This window comes from Hemitrygon akajei, chromosome 17, assembly GCF_048418815.1.
Source record: "Hemitrygon akajei chromosome 17, sHemAka1.3, whole genome shotgun sequence".
NCBI classification, from domain to species: Eukaryota; Metazoa; Chordata; class Chondrichthyes; order Myliobatiformes; family Dasyatidae; genus Hemitrygon; species Hemitrygon akajei.
In genome coordinates, this window is record NC_133140.1 from 59,015,840 (window position 1) to 59,033,594 (window position 17,755).

Here is a 17,755-nt window from a genome sequence, read left to right on the forward strand (position 1 = left end):
TCATTCTCCCTTCTCCCCTCTTCCATTGGCTAGAAGATACAAAATCTTGAAAACTCACCACCAGGCTCAAAAACAGCTGCTATCACACTGTTAAAAGACTCTTGAAAGGCATTCTTGCATGATAGAGATGCATTCTTGATCTTACAATCTACCTCAACTTGGCCCTTCATAAACACAAGATCCCGCAGATGCTGGAAATCCAAAGCAACACACACAGAGCACTGGAGGTATGCAGCAGGTCAGGCAAAATCCTTGGAAATGAGTGAACTGTCGACGTTTCAGGCCAAGACCCTTTTTCAGGACTGAGAAGGAAAGTGGAAGTTGCCAGAATAAAAAAAGTGGGGGGAGGGGAAAGCATCCAGCATTGGATGCTGATAGGTAGAGCCAGGTGGGTGGAAAAGGTCAATGGAAAAACCAGTGACAACAACATTTGCGCAGTGAACTTTTAAGTGAAAGTAAGCCTGAAGCTATTCCAAGGATAATAATCCATTTTGCTTTAAATGAACAAGCAGTTCTTTTTGCACTCCACGCTCTTTGCTTCTTTGGAATTTAACACGGAATCAAAACAGGATAAATAAGCCAGCTGTAAAATCTGCAGACAAATCATCACAAACTCCACATTGTCAACACCGTTCATATGAGAAACTGGAAAAGGAAATGTGATTGTGTACGATCATGAAATATACTTAACATACCAACGAGGTAGAGGGTGAGAACCATTTGTGCATAGTTTGAATTCCTTTGTGCACTAATAGCAAAATATGTGAGCACACGCCCTCCTTGGAGAGAACTTTGGAGAAGAGATATAAGGTCAGAGTGGGGAATAGAGGAAGGGGAGCAGAGATTTGTTTAATGGAAGGAGAAATCGATATTCATGCCATCAAGTTGGAGGCTACCCAGACAAAATACAACATGTTGCCCCTCCCTGAGGTTGGCCTCATCTTGGTACAAGAGGAGGCTGTGGACCAACATGTTGGAAAGGGAGTGGGAATCAGAATTGAAATATTTGGCCACCAACAAGTCCCACTTACGGTGGATGGGGCAGAGGTGCTCGTCGAAGCATTCTCCCAGTTTACGATGGGTCTCACTGATAGGCCACATCGGGAGATGGATGACCCCAGCAGATTTGCAGGTGAAGTATTGTTTCACCTGGACGGACAGCCTAGGACCTTGAATTGAGGTGAGGAAGGATGTGAATGGGCAGGAGTAGGTATTAGGCCACTTGCAGGGGTACGTGCCATGAGGGAGATTAGTGGGGAGGGATGAGTGGACAAAGGAATCACAGACGGACTGATTCCTGTGGGGGGGGAGGGGAGGTAAAGATGTTTAGTGGTGGGATTCATTTGGAAACGGTGGAAGTTGCGGAGGATAATATGTTGGATGTGGAGGCTGATGGGGTGGTAGGTATGGACAAGTGGAACCCCACCACAGGCAACGGGAAGATGGGGTGAACACAGATGTTTGGGAAATGGAGGAGATGCGGGTGAGGGCAAAATTAATAGTGGAGGGAGAGAAACCCCATTCTTTAAAGGAGGAGGACACCTCTAGTGTCCTGGAATGGAAAGCCTTGAGCTGGGAATTGATGTGGTGGAGGAGAAGAAATTGAGAAAAGGGAATAGCATTGTTTGCAGGAGATAGGGTGGGAAGAGGTATAGTGGAGATAATCACGGGTTTTTAAAAGGGGTCTGTTGACAGTTTGTTTCCAGAAATGGAGACAGAGGGAGTGGGAAAAGGGAGGGAGGTGTCAGAAATAGACCAAGTGAATTTAAGGGCAGGATGGAAGTTGGAGGCAATATTGATGAAATTGATGAGCTCAGAATGGGTGCATGAAGCAGTACCAATGCTGTCGTCAATATAGTGGAGGAAGAGTTGGAGTATACTGGACAAGGCTTCAAAATAGAGTGTTCTATGTAACCAACGAAGAGGCGGGCATAGCTGGGACCCATGAGTGTGCCCAAGGATACCCCTCAGGTTTGAAGAAAGTGGAAGGAGCCAAAGGAGAAAGTGTTCAGGGTGAGGACCAGTTCTCTCAGACAGGGAATGTGGTGGTGGTGGTTGGTTCTTTTGTCCAGAAAGAAGCACAGAGCTTTGAGGCCTTCCTGATTGGGGTTAAATGTGTATCGGGACTGAACATCCACGGGGAAGATGGAGCAGTCAGGGCCAGGGAGTTGAAAGCTACTGAGAAGATCAAGGACATGAGAAGTTTCATGGACATAGGTGGCAAAGGACTGAACCAGGAAGGACAGAATAGATCTTCTGTATCTCAGTACAATAATAAAGTCACTATCAATGGCAAAGACTGATACTTTTTGGATGTTGATGGGAATGGGGGTGATAGAAAAAACCATTATTGTATTGAATGGTGGAGCAGGCACAAGGAACTAAATAGCCTTATTTTGCTGTTACTTATCCTGTGGTTGTATTATTAAAAGAATGAGTTCTGAGCCAAATCCAATACCCAGTTACGCCATTTTGTTCACCATTCACTGTTCCATCATGATGCTAATATTAGCCTCTCCTTCCCTTCCTATCCGTTGCTGAGGAGAGTGAATTCAGACCAGCCTGTAAGCAAAGGTGAAGGTTCACAGGGGTTGCCTGTGATTTGTGTCACTGGTCCCTGAAACTTGAGTTACAAATGTTTACTATCCCATGGTATTCTAGACTAATGCAGAGTTGCAGGCCGGGCCGGGCCCATCTTCTCCTGTATTGAGTACGTGCTCCCTTGTTGCAGCTGACTGCTTCCCACACCTCAGGACTACAGCCTAAGCACTGCTCCTCCTGACACTGTTTCCTATTATCCTGAAATACGTTGCAAAGTGTCACATCTATCACTTCTACGTGGAACTATTTCTAGTGAAAGCTGTGGGAGAATTGAGCCACGCAGTGAAATATGGGGGATCAGAAGGTAAATCGTTGTCCCTTGTGACATGTGGTTAGGATGTGAAAAGTCTATCACATCCAAGCACAAAGTACATTGTTATAATTCAACATCTGTAGTTTGCATGAAGGTGTTTCTTCTATAAAACCATTCAGTCAGGAATGGTGTTCAGATGATAATCTGTTTAAGTGTTATTTTCCTTTTTCTTTTTGTAGTTCACTTCAACTGCAGTGAACAGAATGGCCTGGAATTCCAAACGGATAATCCCTCTTTCCACGTGGAATCTGATGGAAGGGTTCTTGTTAGTGACGTTCCACCAACAAACCAAACCAGCTTTACCATCGTTGCATTTAACAAGGCAGAAGATACATGGAAAACAGCCGTTACTGTCCTAATAAATGGTGAAAAGGTAATTTATCAGAGATTTTGGAGTGAATGGTTGAATAGTTATGACCAAAGTAAATGCCAAAACATTGCAATGTTAAACAATTATTATAATGGGGTTCGATAAATTAATGAAATGATTGATGAATGGGAACATTCTAGCTTGAATGATTGTTGTTGTGAAATCGTGAAATGCAGCATTCGTGGTTTTTAATGTAGAATGATTTCAAAGTTCAAAGTAAATTTATTATCAGAGTACAAAAATATTGCCATATACCACCCTGACATTCATCTTCTTGTAGGCAATCACAGTAAATAGAAGAGACACAATAGTCTTATTGAAAAACCACACCCAACAGAGCAGGCAATCACTAATGTGCAAAAACTGTGCAAATACCAAGACAGAGGGGAAAAAAATAATAAATATACAATAAATATTGAGAACATAAGATGATGACTACTTGAAAGTGGGTTCAGTTCAGTGGGAACAGCTCATTGATGGGGTGAGTGGAATTACCCCCGGTTCAAGAGCTTAATGGTTGAAGGGTAATAACTGCTCCAGAGCTGGTGGTGTGGGTCCTGAGGTTTCTGTACCACCTTCCTGATGGCAGCTGTGAGAAGAGAACATGTCCTGGATCGTGGGGGTCCTTGATGATGGGTGCTGCTTTCCAACAACAGTGCTCCATGTAGATGTGCTCAGTGGTGGAGAGGGCTTTACCCATGATGAAATGGGCCATATCCACTAATCTTTGTAGGCATTTCTGTACAAGGGCATTGGTTGTGATGCAAACAGTCAATATATTCTCCATCACTCATCAGTTGAAGCTTTGTCAAAGTTTTAGATGACATGCCAGATCTTTACAAACTTCTAAGAAAGTAAAATCTCTGCCGTGCTTTCTTCATAATAGCACTTGCATGTTAGACCCAGGACAGATCTTCTAAAATGATAACGAGGATTTAAAGTTACTGACCCTTTCCACTTCTGATCCTTTAATGAGGACTGGCTCATGGACCTGTGAATTCCTCATCCTGTAGTCAATAATTATCTCCTTGGTCTTGTTGACATTGAGTGAGAGATTGTGGAGTTGTGGTGCCACTCATCCAGATTTTCAATCTCCCTCTGATGTGCTGATTTGTCACCACCATTGATTTGGTCTATGACGGTGGTGTTATCAGCAAACTTAAGTATGGCATTGGAGCTGTGCTTAGCCTCACAGTCTTAAGTGTAAAGTGAGTAGAGCAGGGGAGTAAGCACACAGCCAATTAGTACTTGCACTGAGGGAGATTGTGGAGGAGATGTTGTTGCTAATCCAAACTGACTGGGGTCTGCAAGTGAGGAAATGGAGGATCCAATTGCACAAGGAGGCATTGAGGCCTAGGAACTGAAGCTTATTGATTAGTTTTGAGGGGATGATAGTACTGAATGCCGAGCTGTAGTCAATGAAGAGCATTCTGATGTAGTATGCAGCTTTGCTGTGCAGATGTTCCGGGACTGAGTGAAGAGCCAATGAAATGGCATTTGCTGCTGACCTGTTAGAGTAGACAAATAGTAAACTAATTGTAAACTACCTTCTGTATTTTGAGTTACAGGTGCAAGGTTCTGCAGAGGACAAGTCAGATGTGCCAGTGTTCATGTTCCCTTCACGGTTTTCTCATTCTGCGTTGAGACGAAGGAAGCGAGATTGGGTGATTCCAGTTACTAAGCATCCAGAAAATGAGAGAGGCCCTTTCCCGAGGGATCTTGTACAGGTTTGTCTTTATAGTTCAAATTGTAGTGGAATTCTGTTTTGGGATATATATATCTATATCTCACATCCTGCCCTGGACTTACCTCAGGCTTTACCTTTCACTAAGCAAACACACAAGTCTGAGATGTGCTGAGTGGCACATGTCGGTTGTCAGTCAATGTCATTCAGATGTGTTAGCTGTCACTCAAATTCTCATGCTTTTTAATAAAGTGTATGGTCTTTCTGTAACCTTGGCTTCATGTTGCAAGGACCACTCTTCTTTTCTCTGTAAAGTGTATAAAAAGTGTATGATATGTTTTAATTGTTTTGATTTCCTGGCTTGTTATCTACAAGATTTAGTCTGTTAATTAACATGGTTTTTGGATGTCAGATCTCCTAGAAGTGACATCTGACAGCAATTGACATTAGTTAAAGGGACAGCAATATCAGAGATGGCATTCATTCTTTACACAAAGTACACTGTGGACACTGTGGTCAAAACAACACGTACAACACGCTCGTGGAACTCAGCAGGTCGGGCAGCAACCATGGAAACGAGCAGTCAAAGTTTCGGGCCGAGACTCTTCGTTAGGACTGCGTCAGGAGTCCTGATGAAGGGTCTTGGCCCAAAACTTTGACTGCTCGTTTCCACGGATGCTGCCCGAACTGCTGAGTCCCACATTAATTCCTTACAAACTGCTTTCCTTAAGGATATCAATGAAGATCATCACTCTGCTGACCACAAATTCCATGCTATTTAATTTCGTATTTTGCTGAAGCCATGCATTTCAATTTATTTTCACTTGTGAGGCCCCAATATTATTTAAACCAGTCCTCAGATTTTCTGCAAATGAGTGGAAAGAAATTATAGCACACCTCTCTGTTACTACTCATCGTAAAGCTGCATTTAGGGCAGCAGGGTAGTGTAGAGGTTAGCACAACGCTTCACCAGTGACCTGGGTTCAATTCCTGCTGCTGTCTGTAAGGAGTTTGTATGTTCTCCCTGTGACAGCATGGGTTTCCTCCGGGTGCTCTGGTTTTCTCCCTCAGTCAAAAGTCGTACTGGTTTGGTAGGTTAATTGATCATTGTAAATTGTCCCGAGATTAGGCTAGAGTTAAAATTGGGTAGCTGGGTGGTGCAGTGTGAAGTGCCATAAGGGCCAATACTGCTTTCTATCCCAGTAGATAAACAATCAAGTAAATTTCCTCACAAGTGTAGTGAACCCAATCATTGTGTTCAGAGTAAATTCTTCACACAAAGTCAGTTCGTTATATTTGAAATGGAATTATCAATGACATAGATTTACTGGGTGTCTTACAAATAATTGGGAAACATCTTAATGTATGTTAATCAAGCCTTTTTGATTCGAGTGTCATTTTTAAAATTCTGTTTAAAAACCAGGGAAGTATTGGTTAGAAAACTGAGGTGCAGGTGATCATCCTTTGAAAGTCACATTTGTTAGTTTTATGTATTCATATATTTTGCATTACTAACAATTCTTCTTTCTTAAAATTACATTTGGGAGAATCTTGTAAGTTCTGTTTTAGCTCATCCTGTATATTTATAAAATAAGCTGTTTTTTGTAAATATTAAGAAAAGCTCTTTGTGAAGTATTTTAATTGACCAGGTTTCACTCTTGTTAAATTTACTTTATCCCTTCGCCTTTCTTTCTGTCTCTTCCACCTGCCTTTTAAAACAACACTTGTGCAGAACACATGTTGGATCCACAAATGAGTGATGTAATGTTTGAAATCCTGGTTCCAAAATGAGTTTGTTATTAGCCAGCTGGTGCTTGGGGGTGTCCAGCAATAAAGAACAGAAGTTATTCTCCTGGAGCTAAAATTAGCAGATGTTCTAATCTCTCCATTTAATCCTGCTTTCACATGCTGTCACAACTGTCACCTTTACCCCTGCCCTCAAATCCTGAACTTTTTCTATTTCTTCTTCTCACCAGGAAATCCATCACCTCTTTGTTCTCCCCAGTTTGCATCCTCTTGACTTGGATCCCCTGATTTTCAGCCAGGGTTGTTGGAATATTTATGAGGAGATGATACTGTGCATAGTTCCTTCACCTGACTCTCTCAACCTAATTCAGGCAATTTAGAAAAGACTTTGAATTAAATATGGGACTTTTGCTTCTTAGCCTTTACTGTGATGCCTTGAGGCAATTCACAATAAACATTACATTAATTGGTCCTACCGAAAGGACAACTGTACTCTTTTCCATAGATGCTGCCTGGCCTGCTGAGTTCCTCCAGCATTTTATGTGTGTTGTTTGGATTTCTAACATCTGCAGATTTTCTCTTGTTTGTCGATACATTAATGGGTATTTTATTCTGACTTGTCACAATGTGCTTGTGAACATTATGCTGACATTTCTTTTTCCTCTGAACAGATCAAGTCCGATCGGCAAAGAGAAACGAGAGTATATTACTCTATAACAGGCCCAGGAGCTGATCAGCCACCTATCGGTATTTTTACTATAAACAAAAACGACGGTAAAATTGTTGTGCATAAACCTTTAGACAGAGAAGAAAGAGACGAATACAGAGTGAGTTTCATTAATTATAAAATTCCCACAGTGATTTATAGTAGAAAGTTAACTTTGTTCTCAATTATTTCTCTGGACAAGACTGATTCTTGGTTCACACACTGTTAGTATAATATTACTCAAATAACTGACCTTAAAATTTGAGGAACGACACTTTTTTGGACAATCCACAGTATCAAATGATTATTGCCGTAATTTGTTATCACAACCTCCTTGCCCTTTCCCATGCTAATTCATCAGCTCTATCATTGCATATTGGATAATAATGTTACACCTACCCATTCACCTCCTCCCTCACCTCCGTTCAGGACCCCAAACAGTCCTTCCAGGTGAAGGTACACATCACCTGCAAATCTGTTGGAGTCGTCTATTGCATCTGGGGTTCCCAATGCGGTCTCCTGTACAATGGTGAGAACTGATATAAGTAGGGGTTCCACTTTGGAAAGCAACTTTGTTCGAAATGCTTTTACTCCTATCCTATTCCCGTTCTGATATTTTAGGCCATGGCCCCCTCTTCTACCACAATGAGGCAACTCTCAGGGTGGAGAGGCAACACCTCATATTCCATCTAGGTAGCCTCCAACCTGATGGCATGAACATCGATATCTCCTTCTGGTAATTTTTCTTTTGCCCTCTCCTTTTCCCACTCGGGCTTTTTACCTCTTCTCCTTACCCGCCTATCATCTCCTCCGATGGCCCTCCCTCTTCCCTTTCTACTATGGTCCACTCCTCTCCTGTCAGATTCCTTCTCCAGCCCTGTACCTTTCCCACCCAGCTGGCTTCACCTACCCCCTTCTAGCTCACCCTCCTTCCCCTGGTAACTTCCCCCACACTATCCAGTCCTGAAGAAGGGTCTTGACCTGAAACATCGACTGTTAATTCAATTCTGTAGATACTGCCTGACCAGCCAAGTTCCTCCAGAACCTTGTGTGTGTTGCATTGGGTAAAAATGGTAGCTTTAGTAACATGAATGCATTAATATATTTGCAAAACAACATACGATAATGTATAGTTCATATACCATTTTCTTTAACTCTCCTAACTTTGTTTTTGAAACGTATAATTCATTAGAGTAGCACTGAATGATCACAAAAGTCTTTTGGGTTCAGTGGTTTCATGTTAAATCACTGGCCTGCATTTTATGGATGTAATAACTGCAGAAAAGTTCACAGTACTTGCAATTCAATGGATAAACGGTTTATCTCAAGTTGCTGTTGGTAATCAGTGAGCTTCTCCACAACCAGCTGTTGACAGATTTCTCCAGTAGAATCAAGGGAAAAACTGGAGATAGGTGTCCATTATAGAATTTCATCAAAATTCTGTTGTTGAGTGAAAGACAAATGAGTTTGAATTAGTTTACTAACCATTTCTGCATTTGGTAAACCCTGACTCCCAGCGATTCCCTCCACATAAATGCCAAAGTGTAATCGGTTTTAAGACGGAAACATTTGTTCATGGCATATTTCTGTTTATATTTCAACTGAAGCATATAATGATTTCAGTTTTGCACCACTACAGATTAATTTGTGTGTTTTTCTTTCTGATTTTCTCACGGGGAGGACACTTTAATGATTGCTGGTTGTTGGAGAACTGATTTCCCGTAGTCACGATCAGATAAGATCTAAATTCATGCTTCTGAATTAAGTATTTTTGTAATCATTTTTCACTGATCAGAGGGAAGTGCTACGCAATGCAAAATCCCGACCTATGTCTTTGTGATAGTAACTGACTTGTTAATAGTCAAGGTGAAATGGACATGGGTCTTTCAATCCACTTTGAACCAATTAACCAACACTGGGTTTCTGGTTCAATATTGAATGAATGTTTATTATTGCAGCACTTTTGGAGCTATTGTACCCTAACAAACAATGTTCTTATCTCACTGAAATAGCTGTTAGCTCATGCACTTGATGAAAATGGGGTTGAAGTTGAAGAAGCAGTGGATGTTGTCATCGAAGTCATTGATATGAATGATAATAGGCCACAATTTGTTGTTCCAACTTTCTATGGCAAGGTGATAGAAGGAGCTAGACCAGGTAAGAGGAACATTTTGTTTGGTCTTACTTCCGAATTGAGATTGAGCCAACAATTAAATGACAGTGAATCTTGATTTTTTTCCTCAATAGATTACTCCTAATCTTAATGTATGTTTGTTGACCCAGTGTGTCTGGATGGATCAAATGTTACAATTCTATTGTGCCTTGCTGCCAAAAAGTTTCACTTGTTTTCTCTGAATCTTTTGCATTTGTGTGTTTTCTGTTAGATCACTGAAGGGTCTTGTCTCCCAAGAACCACCATTTCAATAGGCAGCCACATTGTTTAATTTTTGTAATGGTTTATTTGGACAAGCAGGCTAATGAAGAAGTTTCTACATCCAATGATTCTTCCAAAGATGCCATACTTGCATCTGATGGCTTTCATTACTAATTCTGACAATGAAACAGCCTATTTTCTTGTCCTATATGGAGAATGTACTTTGTCTTGAACTCTCCAGCCTAGAGTTTGCTTTACGGTGTTCATTCAGAGTGAGAACATATTTGCACAGGAAACAAATGAGGGGCTTCAACAGGATAGATGCTTTTGCTACTAATGGGCATTCAAGAACTACAGGTTGAGTACCTCTTATCTAAAAATCCAAAATCCAAAAACTCCAAAATCCAAACATTTTTTGAGTGCTGACATGATGTCCCAAATCAAAAATTATTCAAGACAGAAGGAAAATCCCAGGCAACAAGCTGTTCTCTGTACCACAGACAGTTCTGAGAAATGTAATGAACAGAAGTTAGTTAAAAATAGAAACACACTGCATAAAGTGAAAAATGAAGATCGTGATCGTGATTTGAAAGAGAGTCAGCATCTTGTGAATGTATGCCGCTTAACACTATGCTGATCGTGAAACAAGCAAAGATCTATCATGACAAACTGAAAATTGAAGGTAATCGTGAATATTCAGCAAGCTGGTTAGAGAAATTCAAGAAAAGGCACAGCATTAAATTGTTAAAGTGTCTGCTGAACACAAAACAGGAGAGAAATTTACTGATGAGTTTGCCAAGGTCGTCACTGCTGAAAATCTAACACCCGAACAAGTCAACACTGCTGATTGTTTTTATACCTTACATAAAATCTAATAAATAATCAAATACAAATACAGTGTTCTTTTTATCAAAAGACAGCATCGTAGGTGGAGTCTGAAAGCTTGCTGTTGCTGTTGTTCAACAGCTGATTCAGTTTTCTATCCCGATATGCTCGTACTGCTTCTGTTGCCTTGCACACATTAAATTTTCATTATAGTGATGTTATGTAATACTTTTCACTGTTACACACATATGTGTGATGAACAAGGGTATGACAAAGATTGCTTACCTTTCACACATACAGTAAATTCAGAGTTGGAAACGGTGGTGATCACAACCTGTCTCAGGTTAAATCCCAAAGTACAAAAAGTCCAAAATCTGAAACACTTCCAGCCCCAAGCATTTTGGATAAGGGGTGCTCAAACTGTGCTGGATATGAAATCAGCCACTTATGATCTGATGAGAGGGAATTGCTTCTGATGAGTGTGAATCTTTGCAAGTCTTTACTCCTGGGAGTTACTGAGTTGCACTCATAGCTTGGGTAATTTTCTTTGGATAGCTGGAGTGAAGTTATTAGTTGGCGAGTGAATTGCTGATGATCAATGACATTTTATGCTGGAGCAGACTCGAGGTCATGTGACCTCCTCGTGCAGTTTCTCAGGCTGTAGTGAGATTTATGAAGTCCTGCTGTTTACTTTCTCCATCCAGTTCTATCTGAGTGTTTCATTTAGTGTTATATATTTATGCATTCAAAGTACAAGCAATCTCTTTTAATAGAGTATTATTTCATGTAAAATGGCTAAAATTGCCCATTGTTTGTTCAATGGTAAAATGTGTTGTTAATGAGAGTGGGGAGGCTGATGTTGTGTATTTAATATTTGAGAAATCTTGTATCTATGATTAAGCATTCTTGTTCATTTAAATAATCATTATGAGTTAAATGTATAAGTACGTGAATTGCATACCACGTGATATGTGTGCACCTCACTAAAATAAACACTAAGTTAGACTTGCATTTCGAGCTCCAGTGTCTTCCTTTGAATTAGTTTAATGCTTTGAGGTTACAAAACATAACAACTGATATTGCAGTAGTGCTGATTTATGAAAAACAATGGCATGGCTGCATCTCAGAAGATGCAAAGTTATGTGATGAAATTGATCCAATTAAACCTATTACTTTCCATGGATTTGGGAGAAGAGAATGTTTATGAAGCTGTCGGTGTAATTTTAATGTATGTTTGTCGATAGGTACGGCATTCATGAATGTGACAGCCACAGATGCAGATGAGAAAGATAATGCTAATTCTATAATCAAATACTCCATTGAGCGTCAACAACCAGCCAGTCCTGATTCACAGATGTTTGCAATTAGTTCAACAAGTGGACTGATCAGTGTGCTGCATTCAGGTCTGGACCGGGAGGTAAGTGGGCAGTCAGTGTACAAAGTTGAAAAGCTTGTTGCTAAAATGTTTATTCCTATTTGTAGCATCTTTTATGTTGCTTTCCCCTGCTTTAGTGATTAAGTAATTATTTTCGTATGTAATGTTAAATGTCTTTTAAAATGTAATTCCATTCCAATTGAAGCATGCTCGAGGGTGCCCATGTTGAATATTCTGTGCTCGCCTGCTTACAGTTCAATAAAGTAAATATTCTCGACGTTTGCTCTATGCTTTGTTACTCACTAATTCGTAGGAGAAGCATTTTTGATGGAAAGAAAGATGGAAAACACACACAAATTAAAATGACAGAAACATTATCAAATTGCAACTACAGGTACTGGGAAAGATTGTACCATAAAATACATATTGAACATAAATAGTATGTCTGGTAGTATTGAAATTATTTTAAAAAATGATTTATTCCATTGCAAAAAAAAATCTTATTTGAATTATACTCATCATTCCAAGAAAAATCCTGCTCAAGTTTCTATACATGTTGTAGAAGACACAATCTCTTATCTGTTAGTGCCCTATGAGATGGCATTCATTGCCATTTTTACAAAAGGTACTTTATCTGTAGTTTGAAGTTGGCCAGAATTAGAGGGAAGTTGAGGAAAAAGTTTTGCACTTTAAGAAGTGGGAATCTGCAGTGGTTGGCCTGGATACACAGAGAAAGCGACAACTCTTATTACCCAAGATATTCAGATGAGCCTTTGCTGATGGTCGTACAGACCATGGACTGAGAAATGAGAAGTGACTGTGATCTTTTCTGACCAGTATACATGAACGTGGTAGACAGAATGTGCTGTTTCTGACTGTGTGAAAATTACATGTCATACAAGTTCTTTTATTCTTTTAATCTTGTTTCAGACAGTGGATAAATACACGCTTATTGTTCGGGCAGCAGATATGGAAGGTCAGGGAATGATGACCAGTGCCACAGTAATAATCACAGTCGCCGACGCAAATGATAATGCCCCACAATTTGAGACTTCATCGGTAAAGATTTCATTAAACATATTTAAACATTTCCTTCTGAATATAATAAACTGATCCTTAAATTCAAAATGCAATTATTTCTTTTAATTGTTTTGAAAAAGAATTTGAGGGACTGTGTAATCAAAAGTATACCATGCTCACTTTCATCTTCATCATGATGAAGAAGTTGTCTTTTGACTTTGTTGGGGAATAAAGAGCCTACATCTTGCACGCTTAAGAAAATCAGCGGTCCCAGGTCACCATTGCTTGGTCCCTGGTCAGCATTATTGAGCTGTGATTCAGACAAAAGCTCCCACTGCCTCTATTTGATGAAAGGTCACTAAACAAAGTTTCAGAGGGCTTTGGCAACTATTCTGCAGTAATTTGTTAGTAGCTTCAGGAGGACAGATTTGTTTAGGATTCGGTAGCTGGAAGAAGGGAAAGAATTTAGTCACAGAAAAGTACAGCACAGAAACGAGCCTCCAGCCCATCTAGTCCATGCGAACCATTTAAAATGCCTAGTTCCATTGAGCTGCACTCAGACCATAGCCCTCCATACCCCTCCCATCCCATGTACCTACCCAGACTTCACTTAAACTTTGGAATCAAGCTCGTATTCACCACTTGCACTGGCAGCTCATTCCACACTCTCACCACCTTCTGACTGAAGAAGTTTCCCTTCATGTTCCTCTTAAACGTTTCACCTTTCATTCTTAAACCATAACCTCTCATTGTAGTCCCACCAACCTCAGTGGGGAACGCCTGCTTGCATTTACCCTATCTATACCCCTCGTATTTTTGTGTGCCTCTATGAAATCTCCTCTCAATCTGGTATGTTCTAGGGAATAAAATCCAAACCTATTCATATTTCCTTATAATTCAGGTTCTCCATCCCAACAACATCCTTGTAAATTTTCTCTGTACTCTTTCAACTTTATTTACATTTTTTCTGTAGGTCAGTGACCAAAACTACACACAATACTCCAAATTAGGCCTCAGCAATATCTTATACAACTTCAACATAATATCCCTCCTCCTGTGCTCAATACTTTGATTTATGAATGCCAGCATGCCAAAAGCTTTTGTAATGAACCTATCCACATGTGACACCACTTCCAAAGCATTTCCCAGGTCCCTTTGTTCCACTGCACTCCTCTGTTCCTGACCGTTCACTGTGTTAGGCCTTACCCTGGTTGGTCCGACCTCACACTTGTCTACATTAAATTCCACTTGCCACTCTTCAGCCATTTTTCCAGCTGGTCCAGATGCCACTGCAAACACTGATAGTCTTTCTCGCTGTCCACTGCAAAGCCAGTCTTGGTATCATTGCAAATTTGCCGATCCAATTTACCACATTATCATCCAGGTCATTGATATAGATGAACAACAACAACCGATCCCTGCAGCACTCCACTAGTCACAGGTCTCCAGTCAGGGGCAACCATCTACTACCACTCCCTGGCTTCTCCCACACAGCCAAAGTCTAATCCAAATTACTACCTCATCTTGAAAGCCAAGTGACTGAACCTTCCTGACTAACCTCCCATGCAGGACCTTGTCAAATGCCTTGCAGAAGTCCACGAAGACAACATTCTCTGCCTTGGCTTCATCAACGTTCCTGGTTACTTCCTTGAAAAACTCTGTAAGATTTGTTAAACATGGCCTACAATGCACAAAGTCATGTTGACTATCCCTGATCAGTTCCTGTCTATACAAATACTCATACTACATCAACTCTAGTTGAATTTGAGCTTGGGTGTTGATCGGGAAAGTCTGCAACTCTGTAAAGGTAAATTACTATGCATTTCTAATTGCAGGTTACTGTCGAAGTTCCTGAAAATGAAGTGGATTATGATGTGTCAAGACACACTGTAACTGATGCTGACCTGATTTACACACCGGCCTGGAAAGCGAATTTCAGTATAACCTTTGGAAATGAGAGAAAACAATTCACAATTATTACTGACCCGCAGAATAATGGAGTCCTTAGAATTGCGAAGGTATGGCAGTCCACTAGTAGCTTTTTGTAGTCATTTTAATATTTACTAGTAAATGATTTGGGCTTTTTCCACAACTTTGGCATCTACATGATAATGGAACATTTTCTAGAGATGTCCTGTCCACAAAAGGCTAGATGTACTACTCAGTTGGTCCGCCCTCAGTAATGAGCAAAGGATGAATATTATCCAGTGTTGATAACTTGCCAAGAAGCTGCTCACTGAAGGTAAATGCACTTATCAGTAGATCACTTGACAGACAGACAAAGTGTGAATCACTGCACATGAAATTTGATGGAGAATGGTATCAGAGAGTGGATAAGAATTGACGGGAAGCCTCTTCATTGGCACAAGTTGTACTTTATTCACATTGAGGAAGATGGTTATGGCTGATGGGTGAAATCCCACCTTCCATGCCCATTTACCACTCCTGGGGTGCTGCAGGAACTCCTTAGTACCCTGGGATCAGATATTATGAGCTGCAAATAGAAGCTTACATGGGAAGGATCATTTATGGTTCCCTGTCAAGGAATGTTCAGTTCTTTTTGTAGCATCTCAAGATAAAATGGATCAGTTTGAACTTGCATGCAGCAGGAATTGGATAATATTTGGACATGGACTGCAAATTTGGAAACTTCGCATACATGCAAAGCAGTGACTGAAAAGAAACTCTTAGCATCTCATGATATTTCTGCAGATTTGACAGCAAAGCTCCCAGGGCCACCCTTATCAGAAACTTAAATGGACCAATCATGATTTGAGTTCAGGGCTGTATCATCTCATTTCCAGCTGAGAGTTTGATCCCTCACTTGCCTGCATGCATACAATTTAAACAACAGTCAAACACGATCTGATACAGAACGATTTCACTGGATTAGTGCCCTGCCTGCCACTCCAAACATGTACTTCCTCCACCACTAGCTGATTTTTTCCCTGCAAAATGCAGTGTTATTACTCACGAAAGCGTCTCCAAAATTACCTCCCAAACCCACAACTTCTACCACCAGGGAAGACAAGGACAACGAACACTTGAGAGCTCCTTCCACCTGCAGGTTCCCCTCCAAGTTACATGGATCCTGATTAGAAAAAGTGTATTAACATTCCTCCATTCCCACTGGATCTAAGAATCCTGAAACTATTAGCCCAGCAACACTGAGAATATCTTCACTAGAAAGGCTGCAGGAGCTCACCAATGTTTTCCTCAGGCTTTCAGGGATGGCAATAAACATTGACTTTGTCAATGATACCCATATCCTTCAAATAAAGAAAAATCTGGTGAGGTATGTGAACGTGGTTCTCATTTCTCTGTTGGTCATGCAAACGTAGAGCAGCACAGAACAAGAACAGGCTCTTTGATCCACAACAGTTGTTACAAGGACCAGATATTTACTCTGAGAATTTGATTCCTCTCATGAGGCTAGGTATCTATTAATGGGAGTGTACCTGGCTGTGTAGTGCACATGGATCAATATTGCATATCATTATGAAATGAAAAAAGCTAGTTTGTAAGATAATGCACTCAAATGTAATATAAATTGAAAACTCACAAGTTTCAATTTTTAATAAATATTTAGCTTGCTTTTAGATATACATAATGAAAGGAAAAGCCAAAGACATGGGATGCAAACAGAATCTATGTTTTCAGAGTTAAGCCAAAACTAGCCATAGCTCAACAGACGGAAGAGTCGGTACTTCTTTGCACTTAACTGTGGAACACTGCTATAATTGAGGCTATGTTTGTCATTGTGACGATACTGACTTGGATTTGATTGTGTGGTGAAATGGTTCATTTAGCGATATAAAGGAACATCTTGCTAAGTTTTTCCCTTAAAAATAGGGAAACCCTGTCTTCTGTTTATTCTAAATAAACTACCAATGTGATACTACGTGTCATGTACACTTAGGTTAATACTTAGTGTTTTCATGAAGAAAATGCTTCATTGATATTATGTTGAACTTTTTACTGCAGCCTTTGGATTTTGAGAAGAACAAACAACATGTGGTGATAATTGAAGTAAAGAATGAGATACCATTTGTCGATACCATGCCACTGTCTTCAGCTACAGTAACCATCAATGTGCGTGATGTGAACGAAGCTCCAATATTTAATCCAGAATCCAAGAACGATAAGCAGCCTGAGAATCTACCAGTTGGGAGTACAGTAACTACATGTAAGGCAAAGGACCCTGACACTGCTCAGAAGCAAACTATCAGGTATGAGATGGATTTGTGGGAACACTTTTAAGTTAGCAGTGTGTTCCTCTCCTCAAGTGTACAGACAAGATATTTTTGCTTACAAAGAAGAGCTATAAATTGAGAACTGCTAGAGGCATATTTGGGAATAGTGAATGTGATTGGGAATGCTGGAGCCTTGAGTAGATCCTGGAAAAAAATTGGGAGCACCAAGTTTGGAGAAGGTGCCTCATGTGGAAGGGCTGTTTGGGAGGACATGAAGGAACAAGTGTTGTACCTCTTACAGCTGCAAAGGAAGGTGCACGGAGAACAAAGATTTGGTGGGAAGGGAGGAGCAAACCAGGCAGTCACCAAGAGCGGCCTCTGCAGAAAGTGGAAGGAGGAGAGTAGAAGATGTGGTTGGATTGCAATGTCATTGGAGCTCTCAGAAATGGCGAATGACTTGGTTGTTATTGAGGCTACTGAGGTGCAATGTGAGGGCCAGGGAAATTAACTCCCCCTTGCCCTCCTGGATGGTGAGATCAAGTGAGAAG

General features: G+C 40.5%; 1 protein-coding gene across 1 annotated transcript in view; it reads left to right on the plus strand.

The window, feature by feature from the left end:
* LOC140740742 (B-cadherin-like) overlaps positions 1-17,755 on the plus strand; it is a 54,450-nt gene that overhangs the window by 24,845 nt on the left and 11,850 nt on the right. The window contains exons 3-10 of the mRNA XM_073070230.1: positions 3,094-3,287; positions 4,853-5,011; positions 7,386-7,541; positions 9,433-9,577; positions 11,864-12,036; positions 12,925-13,053; positions 14,850-15,032; positions 16,999-17,243. Coding sequence (XP_072926331.1) covers positions 3,094-3,287; positions 4,853-5,011; positions 7,386-7,541; positions 9,433-9,577; positions 11,864-12,036; positions 12,925-13,053; positions 14,850-15,032; positions 16,999-17,243 — 1,384 coding nt within the window. The remainder of the gene's footprint in view (positions 1-3,093; positions 3,288-4,852; positions 5,012-7,385; positions 7,542-9,432; positions 9,578-11,863; positions 12,037-12,924; positions 13,054-14,849; positions 15,033-16,998; positions 17,244-17,755) is intronic.